The 10,000-nt window shown below is 38.6% G+C and overlaps 2 protein-coding genes across 3 annotated transcripts in view; both read right to left on the bottom strand.

Moving 5' to 3' along the window:
- The window catches only part of LOC147155143 (gap junction alpha-10 protein-like), a 12,933-nt gene extending 11,042 nt beyond the window's left edge, over positions 1–1,891 (bottom strand). The window contains exons 1-2 of one of the 2 annotated variants that reach the window (XM_086066720.1): positions 1,804–1,891; positions 268–1,697 (exon numbers count right to left, since the gene is read on the bottom strand). In XM_086066720.1, the coding sequence (XP_085922846.1) occupies positions 268–1,677 (1,410 nt within the window). In that variant the 5' untranslated portion in view covers positions 1,678–1,697; positions 1,804–1,891. The remainder of the gene's footprint in view (positions 1–267; positions 1,698–1,803) is intronic. The other variant, XM_086066721.1, reaches the window with a different exon arrangement.
- A 442-nt stretch (positions 1,892–2,333) lies between these two features.
- Positions 2,334–10,000, bottom strand: part of LOC147155142 (CASP8-associated protein 2-like) — an 8,872-nt gene continuing 1,205 nt past the window's right edge. Inside the window, exons 2-4 of the mRNA XM_086066719.1 lie at positions 7,445–10,000; positions 5,930–6,029; positions 2,334–3,338 (exon numbers count right to left, since the gene is read on the bottom strand). The exon at positions 7,445–10,000 is cut by the window's right edge and continues 211 nt beyond it. Of these exons, the coding sequence (XP_085922845.1) occupies positions 3,276–3,338; positions 5,930–6,029; positions 7,445–9,939 (2,658 nt within the window). The 5' untranslated portion in view covers positions 9,940–10,000 and the 3' untranslated portion in view covers positions 2,334–3,275. The remainder of the gene's footprint in view (positions 3,339–5,929; positions 6,030–7,444) is intronic.

Here is a 10,000-nt window from a genome sequence, read left to right as displayed (position 1 = left end):
TGCCTAAGTCCGGTCCTCGAGAGCCCCTATCCAGGCTATTTTCCATGTCGCCCCCTCCTCCAACACAGCTGAATCCAATCATCAGCTCATCATCAATCTTTGCAGAGGCCTGACAATGATTCTGATCATGAATCAGGTGTGTTGGTGGAGAGAAACATGGAAAACAGGCTGGATAGGGGCTCTCGAGGACTGGTCTTGGGCTCCCCTGCTAAAAACTGGGCTACTCAATTGTTTCTTTTCATGTAAACTTTTATGATATATTCTCACCATGGACATTCTCCTCCCACTAGTTGGAGGTGGTGGAGTCACCACAAGACTCTCTTCCTTGATGAAGTTTGGGGTCTCAGCGCTCGTTCCATTCATAGAATACAGACTGTTGTCTGATGGACTGCCCTGCCTTCCATCAGACATTCCTCTCGACATGAAACTGCTTTTCCGGGCTGTCGGGAAGTGTTCACTCCCTGGAGAATCACTTGTGTCACTGAGTACTTTATACACTCCCATTCCACTTTTCTCTCTCGGTTTATTGCTGTGGGCTGCAGGGGTCTCCACGTGGCTGGCTAATAATGTAGGTCGAGATCCGGTGTACTGCAGCATGCCAGAGTTATGGGGTGCATCTGAATCATCGCTGTAGGACGACTGCATCCCAACATCCAGAGTGTGTTGCCGCTCTATAGCTCTGAGATGCCGCAGGCTCTGGATGTCTGCTTGGTTTGGCTGGTTAGATTGTATTGAGAACTGGTTGCCACTGTTAGGCACCTGTATAAGAGGAGCTAGGGAGGTCATACTCAATAGCTGAGTTTCTTCATGAGTGGCAGATAAAACTGAGCAGACCGTTTGTGGAAGTTGCATCAGTCTTTGTGGGGAGGAATTCGGGAGTATGCACACCTGCTGCACCATGGAGTTTTTCTTTGACCTACACAAACTTTCAAGGTCTCCATATTTATAACCATACAAATTGTGTTTGATTTTCTTCACCCCCAGATGGAAGATCTCAAGGAGGTTGAGGAATAAAGAAACTCCGGCTATAACCAGCATGAACACCATAAAAATGGTCTTCTCTGTTGGTCGTGACACAAAACAATCCACGTTGTTGGGGCAAGGCATCCGCTCACATTTGTACAGAGGAGACAGCCCAATGCCATAGAGAGCACACTGACCTATAATAAAAACCACTTCCAACACAGATCTTGTCAAGATATGGAAAACATATGTTCGCAACAGAGAGCCCTGAAGGGGAGCTTTTCTTACTTTCTTTTGTTCATCTAGTTTTCTGAGCTCCCGCTCTATTCGCTTATGGTCAAGAACAGGTTCTGTCACCTCCAGTTCAGCTTTCAAACATGCTTTTTTTCTGTGCCTCTCCTTCTCAAGGGTCCTCAAATGGTACAATGCATGGCCCATATAGACCAACGAAGGAGAGGAGACAAATATGATCTGAAGAACCCAATAACGGATTAGGGAGATGGGGAAAGCCTGGTCATAGCAAACATTTTTGCACCCAGGTTGCTCTGTGTTGCAAACAAACTCACTCTGTTCGTCATCCCAGACGTCCTCTGCTGCAACACCAAGTACAAGCATGCGGAAAACAAAGAGGATGGTCAGCCAAATCTTTCCTACAATGGTGGAGTGAATATGGACTTCTTCTAAAATGCTTCCTAGCAAATTCCAATCCCCCATCTTCTGTCACATTTTTTTTGCTGCCAGAGAATCAAACAACATATGAAGTTTTAATGCGATTGTCAGACCATTTGTTTAAATGTTAGTTCAAAACAATATTTGAAGTTTAGAAGGTATTTTACTTACACTTATATATGGTGCTTGTCCTGGCAAATAGGGGCTCATTCATTGTTGTTCTCATTGAGAGAGAAGAGACCCTACTGTCCGGTCGTGCTGACCCTATTGCATAGCTGCATAGCTGTTGGGAACTAGGTCTCCAGTTTACAATTGATCCATCATGGTGCTGTATGCCCTGAGGTTAGATCCACTACTTTTAACAGGGCACTAGATTGGAAATAGTACTAACTGACCTGTCAACATTTATAATGTTTCCAGCCACCTAATATAACTTAAAATGGAAATTCAATAACCAAGTGTGTATAACGGTGGTGGTTGTTGTTGTTTCCCCCAATTTCATCTTTTAGCTAAGATTAACTGAGGTCAAATATTGGTATGAATCCCTTAATTTGGGGTGAACAGAAGACTTAATTTATTTTTATTGACACTTTAATGGAAGGGGATGCTGGTGTGTGTGTAATAATTGTGGCAACAGATGCTTATCATAGGCCCATGACATTTACAATGTTGTTGGGAAATCTGAATTTATAAACAGGCACAAGAATAAATAAAACTTTATTTCAATCTAAGAACTATATACATTATTCACAACACGGAATTCAATGTTTTCATATGAAAAATGATTAATCAAATTAATCAAACGTGCTTTTTGTACGCAACACGAACCAACAAAAATATAATTGTGGTTCTTTTGATGTTGCCAAAAAGACATGTATTAATACAATCATTTTCTCTTGTACGTAACGTAACGTCTTCATCCTTAAAAACAGACCTTTCTTACAAACTTTAAAAAGACAAAATATTTTACAGATTTACAATTACTTGAGGTATTGTTATCTTAAATCTGTACTAACTTCAACAGTTTAGATCAACAGTTTATACAGTGGATATTTCACATTTGACTGAAAGGTTTAATACTTTTAATCAAACGTTTTTGTAAATGCATTCTATATAAATGGGTATAGATGCATTGTCCTTGAAAAACTGACTGTTACATACATCAGTTAGACTATCGCTGGCGTCGGACTGAAACCTACTATGTCACAACTTGGTAATTTTTTTATTTTTTCACAAATCTATATGCTGTTAGTCAGTCCATGTTTGGGTATTATTATTGCAAATTAATGATCAATCTAAAAGTGTTTAAAATGGTTTGCTCTCTTTGATGACGCAATGTTAATGGTTAAACTAACATGCCGGTTTTTGGGGTCTCGTGGAAAGTGCTGATTTTGGAGGTAAAAAGATTTGGACCAACGCCAGCGATATAACATTAACACTGAAAATAGTAGTCAGATGGAAAGGCCAGATAATTAAAGGAATTTAGTGACTTAACAATTCAACATTCCTATAACTGATACACAACAACAACATGTACTGTAAGGATACCATAGCTGTACAAAAATTCCTCTTGTGTAAAGTACAATAAATATCTCAAAAAGTAGTTGCAGGAAAACACTTCAAATGAAAACAACTTATTGTGATCAAGCCTTCATATGACCTTGCTTCTTGAAGAGCTTCATGAGTTGGTAAAATCTCTGAGCAATCTGGGAAACAAAAAAAAACACAGAAAAACTGTCATTTTGTACATGTTCAGTTAACATTTGAATTGAATGAACATTACTGTTGAGTAATGAGTATGCTTCAAGTATTACAAATTTGAAATAAAAAAAACTGTTGTTTGGCCATGTTATTTAAATGCATATTGCAGCCATGTAAGGCAAGGCAGCTTTTATTATACTGTATAACATTTCATAGACAAGGTAACTGGCTGATGCTTTACACAATTTAAAGTACAACAGCTTAAAATCATTTCAAAACAAATATCTTTTAAAAACAAAGTACAGAAATAAAAGCTAGCTTCCTAAAACTACTAAAAGAACGTACTAGAGATGCAATGAAAAAAAGTAGTTTTTAACCTCGACTTAAAAACATTTGAATGTATTTATTTGAAAGGGACAATGCACATTAATCAACATTTTACAATGAAAATGTGCCCAAGTTAGCTAAGTCAAGCTCATTTTCATTGGGCGGATGTAAAAGACAACCTAAAATGAAAGTTATTAAAATCACGAATCAATTTCCAACAATATATAATAATATTACACGGGTACATCTCCTGTACAGTTGATAGTACTAACTAATCTCTCTCATTCAATGAGAGTAGTTTTGGCTCGACTTCAGCCACTGTTTCAGTTATTTGTTGAAGACACTTGTATTCGTCTCCAATTTAAGTTCAGCGGGGAAAGCATTCCATAGTTTAGTTCCCTGATAGCGGAAGCAAGACTGTCTAAAAGTTGTCCTAAACTTTGGGAGCTCACAGTCCCCACTTATTGAGGCTCTGGTGGTCGTCTACAGAAGCTCTGACGCCTCACCATGAGACCAGATAACAGTGGTGACCACACAGATGTACAAACATTTAAAAGACAGTTTCAAAATATTAAAATTTAGGGTTGGGTTTAAAAAGAAAATCGAATACTATAATCGATATCGAATCAATTTTCCTTTTCAAGCTCAATCTCGATTCATAAAACCATGAATTGATTATTTAAATATTTTTTTCTTAATTCTTATTTTTTTTGAAGGATTTTAAAGATTAATTTTTTTGTATCTTACTGTTTTCGTGAAATTTACTGTTCACGTGAATTTAAAAGTATTAAAAGCAACATGCTGCTGTGCTGCACCATGTTTGCTTAGAACTAGGGATGCACCGAAATGAAAATGTTTGGCCGAAACCAAAAACCGAAAATGAAAAATGCTTGGCCGAAAACCGAAAAGCCGAAGAAAAAAAATTTATGCCAATTTTTACTATCAATGCATTTATTATAATGAATTAAAATTATAATATTATAAAATATTTATTTAGCACTGGCATTTTAACATAGCACAATATAAATTGAAATGTGCCCACACACCGCAGACATGTTGGCCAATGGTACATTGAACACCAAATGAGGGTTGAGCATTTTCTGGCAGTTTATTTCAGCCAAAAGACATCAAATGAATATTGCAGCAACCAGAAGACTGTATTACAAGAGGAAAACAAGGGCCACAATACCATAATATCAAGAGGAAAATGAGGGCCACCAGACCCCAAAACAAAGAGCTGACAAAGCATCAAGAATGCATGGGCTTTCCAGGACCCCCAGGCAATTCCACGGCACATCGAGGCAGTGGTTAAGGCAAAGGAAATCCAACCAACTATTGAAGATTGACATATCATTTTGAAAATACCATCCATCCATCCATCTTCTTTTTTTTTCTTGCAAAATACTTCATAATTATGCATGGTGATTTCTTCACATTATTCACATTTTTTGACATCCTGTTTTCATGGGTTTTATGAGCTGGAAGACCAAATAATGTAGAAATAAACAAATAAATACTTGAAACCACTAGAGTTTTGGGCCCTGAATCTATAATCTATGAAAATTTGACTTTTTGAATGGAATTGTAAAAATTATTAAACTTTTTGAGGACATTCTAATTTTTTGACGAGCATCTGTATATTAGGCAACTATATAGTGCGGCACTATATAGTGAATGAGGGATTAGGGGATAAGGGTGCACATCTGGACACAGCCCTAGAATGTTCAACCTTCCATCTTGTGGCAAACGGCTGTGCAGTAACAGCAAAATAAATATATTTAAAATCAACACCAAAAGCTCAATGTAACATAGTTGACAAAGACGAAAATGAAGAACATTTTCGCTATAAGGAAAAAATTATATTCCACCACGCCCCCTGCTCTTCAAATTCACACCTTGTTCATTGTCCTTTTGTGTTTTGCTATTATTTGCAAGTGTTTCTTTTTTTGTACCTGATTTTATTGTGAATTGTCTTAATTGTGTGTGGTTTTTATTGTAAAGTGTATTGGGACCATGTTCCATGGTGATTTTGCACTTTGATTGATTGGTTGATTAGATTGATTGATTGGATTGATTGATTGATAATGGTCTGAAAAAAAGTATCAAATTGGGAAGGAGAAAGTCTGATGCCTCTACGACCCAACCCATAGTGGAAGAAGATAGATGGATTTATATTGAAGATAACATCAGTGCAAAGAAAGCATACTTGTCTGCTCGTGACTGCGCCCTTTAAGCACTTGATGTTGCTGTAAAGACAAATTCAACTTACCTGTTCTGATGGTTTCTTAAGTTTTTCTGACAAGGCAGCGAATGTTTTGCGTGAAGCACCTTTTGTTTTCAGGTCAACGAGGATGGCTCGATCTTCATTTCTGGAATGTCATACGTGAAAAGGTTAACTGTGTTTTCTTTGGCACCCTTGATAGCTTTTCGACTTTGAAATATTATGCCCATGTCTTTTATATTTATATGGGTTTTACATTAGTATTAGCAATGTTCCCCTATGTTCCCCCTATGTTCAAACCCCCCCCCCCCCCCACACACACACACACACCACCACCCTGCAGTAGGAGCCTCTCAGTCTAATCACTGTCTTTGATTTTTTTTACAGAATTTTTGGAACTAACAATAGATAATTAAAGGGATAGTTCGGGTTTTTGGACATGAATCTGTATGGCATCCTCACCTAAAGTGGTGTGCATTGAGCACTGACTTACGGCTGACAGCATCCTGTGACACGAGATCTGGTCCGGTTTTTGTCAAGGCGAAAGTAGCTGGGATCACAGAAATAAAGCGTTTTTCTTCTAAAAACTATTTGTGTTCAAAAGAGTGATAAATTTGCATCACAAAACTGCACATTAGAAAAAAGTCAGACTCCATTACCGCCGGGCTCTATTCTGTTCATATCACTGCGCGGCGCACTGCATCCAACTGACAGACGCGCACAAACCAAGTTGTTTGGAAGTGTTTACCTGATGCGAGAGAGCTAATGGAGAGCGAGAGCCATTAGTATATAACATTACGATTGTATAAACTTTTTAAGCTTGTATAACTAAGGTGTATTGTGTGTTCCTGGGTTGCACATTCTGTCTTGTATTCTTGTGTTCGAGTATTAGTGAACGCATTGCACGTCTCGCGGTGGAAAAGGACTCATCCATACATTGTTGGTAACGTGTGCTAATTCAGCTAGCGAGGAAAGTTTCTTGTGTTCGTCGTTGGCTGCAGCCAACAGTAGCCGGTTGTGTGGAGACAAATAAAAAGGTGAGGTTACCAACCACGTCTGCTATGTGCAGTTTTGTGATGCAAATTTATCACTCTTTTGAACACAAATTGTTTTTAGTAGAGAAACATTTTATTTCTGTGACCACAGCCAACTTGCCGGACTACTTTCGTCTCGAACAAAACCGACCGGGTCACGGGACGCTGCCAGCGGTAAGTCAGTACTGATTGCTCACCACTTTAGGTGAGAATGCCATACAGATTCATGTCCAAAAACCCGAACTATCCCTTTAATGCAGATTCATTCAATCAGACAGAGCTGACAATTGTTACAGACTGTCTATTTTTTGTTACAGAAATCACTGAACATATATAATGCAGGCAGTCCTGCAAATCAATGTTTGTGTTCCTGACACAATTTTGAAAAAATAAAAATTCAGTTAAATTGTTCTGGAAGTGAATTCCTATAGTTTTACGGCTCAGGATTACTTTAAATCACACGTGTAGTGATTAACAATTTTCTGTCAAAATGTATACAATCGAGGCAAATGTAATATCACGTACTAACCTGGTCCATGCCATCACCAAAGCTCCTTTTTTCTTGATGACGTTCATGGCAGAGAAACTATTTGGAGATGAAGGTATTGGTTTTGATTCAACATCATTTTTGGAGCTGATGGCACTGTCTTCCATATGGTTCTCATCATCTTTTCTTGAACGCTTTGCTTTTGATTGCTCATGGTGCTTTTTCCGTTTTTTACTTTTCTCACGATCCTCGTCTTTTTCTGTGATTCTACTTGTGTCCTCTTTAATTCTGACGGACTTTAATGTCTCCATTTCACGCTGCATGTCTGAAATGTTTGACACTTCTTGGCTTATCTGATTTGTTTCTGAGCTGTCTCTATTGCCTTGTACAGTACGTTTGAAAGGACTGGTGCTTTTCTGTGAATCAGAAGAAATAGTTTCTGATAGACAGCGGGGATTTGGACTGTGTTTCTCCATATGGAATGGTGGATTTGGGTTTTCATCGTTGATGAGTCCAACACCAAGAGTGTGTACTTTGCTGTTCTGCCCAAATGAAAGATCACAGCTTTTAAGAAGAGTTTCCTTGGAAGCAGTCATTTTAAAAGTTGCATTTGGAGAAATTACAACATTGTTTGAATCCTTCGCCACACAATCTTTTGAGGTAGTTGACATATGGTCCGAGTGTGGAGGTTCTGTTTTTAGTCTCAAATGATCTTCAGTTGTACTGGTATCACGAGATGCATCTTGACATATTGCAGAGTCTTCAGAAGGATCAGAGAGACTGGATTTTGTGGGTATTACATTGCATGGATGAGCATATTTATGAATCCTGTTGAACACGTGTTTTTCTTGGCTGTCCTGAGCTGCCAAATCATCTCCATTATGATCTTCTTCTGTTAGTGTTTGACTTAAGCTTTCATCTGTGGTGAGAGTAACATCTGTCTGTATATTCCCCTGACGGATCTTTAAAATGAAATGATCATTGGACTTTTCCATCACCAATGCCTGCATGGGCATATCAGGCTTCAACACAAAAGTACTGACAGCTGCTTGTGAAGCCACACTGTTGCTAGACCCAAGGCTGGAGTTGTCTGTGTCAAGGGCTAGGTGAATGTCTTGTTCAGTAGCATCTTCACCATCTAACAGAGCATCTTCACTAATGTGAGCACTGATGACACTGTCTGGGGTGGACATAGTAGGTATCCCAGACGGTTGGAGAAAGCTCAGGTGGCTGTCAGACTTAAGAGGTGATGGAATAGTAAGGGAAACTGCCAGATCTTCAGCTAGGATAGAATAATTCCTTTGTGACAAAAAGTTGGACTGCAGTGTTGATTGATTCTCTGATGGAACCTCTAACAAGCAGCTTTCATCAAATAAAGCTGGATTTGGTGTGACCTGATGTTTGGACTGTGGTGACATCTCCCGAGATGAAATGCTAGACCATGTAGCAATTAGTTTGGAGGGGGTATCAAATTTGGTTGTAGAAATAAATTTTGATGGAGACTCAAATTTGTTTGGAGTTGAAATGCTAATGAGTCTTTCTCCATTCTTCTTTGGAGTATTAAGGGCCAATGATGTGCTCTCTCCTGTTATTCCATTGGTTTCAAGTAAGTCTGATCCTTGCAGGAGACACTTAAATATTTCTCCCATTTGAGAATCTCTTACCAGGTTGAATGTTAAACTGGTAGCTTGCTGCTCTGTGAGTAGTTGAAAGTCACTTTTGTCAAGCATAGATGTGCTTTGAGAGGCTACCAAAGAAGCCACATTATGTTTTTCTAAAACCAAAGATTTTTTAGGAGAAAGACCTTCAACTTCTAGATCTGTGTTGACACAATTACGTGTATGTACATAACTTTTTTCATTCCCTGTAGGAGTAATTCTGATATCTTTGCCTCTGCTTCCAAGACCTGTTTTATGAGGAGAACCAAACGGTTTGAATTGTCTCAGAGAGCTTTGTGTACCTTTTGAATCCTCCTGAGATTGTGTTTTCCCATGGGGCAATCCCAAAACTCTTTCAGTGCCACAAGACATATTTTCTTCAGGCAAGGTTTTTGCTGGTCTACACAGGCTCTTCAGTGTCATGTAAACATCTTTGAGCAAGAAGTCAACTTGTTTATCTACAAAGACCCATAACTTTTGCTTCAGATCAACAGCTTGTTGGTCAAAGATGCGTTTTACAATACCATTGTCTGTTACTTTGTTAAACGTAGACAAAATCAATACTTTCATCTTAGACTTCAGCTCCATTGCTTGACTGCAGATTTGCCCAAAATTGGCTCCATCCACAAATTCCAGAAATGACTCTCTGAAATTCTCCATTACACCAAAGAAACTCTTCTTTGGAAAGGTTTTGTGAAGCTTCATGTATTTTTTACGGATTTCCAACCGAACCGATGTGAACATTTCCATTACTTCTTCGATTGATGAAAAAGAAGCCTTGGCTGATGTTGGGCAAACAGTTTTAAAACGGCTCTTATTACCTGGACTTTGTGTTGATACACTTTCTGTTGTAGTCTTTTCTTCTGACGCAAGACACATTGCTTCAGGTTTCCTTTTCAAAACATTTTCTTTATGTCTTGGCTTGTCTGCCACCTTAACC

The sequence above is a fragment of the Leptonotus elevatus genome, unplaced genomic scaffold (genome assembly GCF_054856555.1).
Source record: "Leptonotus elevatus isolate MCC_2025b unplaced genomic scaffold, RoL_Lele_1.0 HiC_scaffold_141, whole genome shotgun sequence".
NCBI lineage: Eukaryota > Metazoa > Chordata > Actinopteri > Syngnathiformes > Syngnathidae > Leptonotus > Leptonotus elevatus.
The sequence above is the reverse complement of the archived record's forward strand: the minus strand, read 5'-3'. Positions and strand labels throughout refer to the sequence as shown.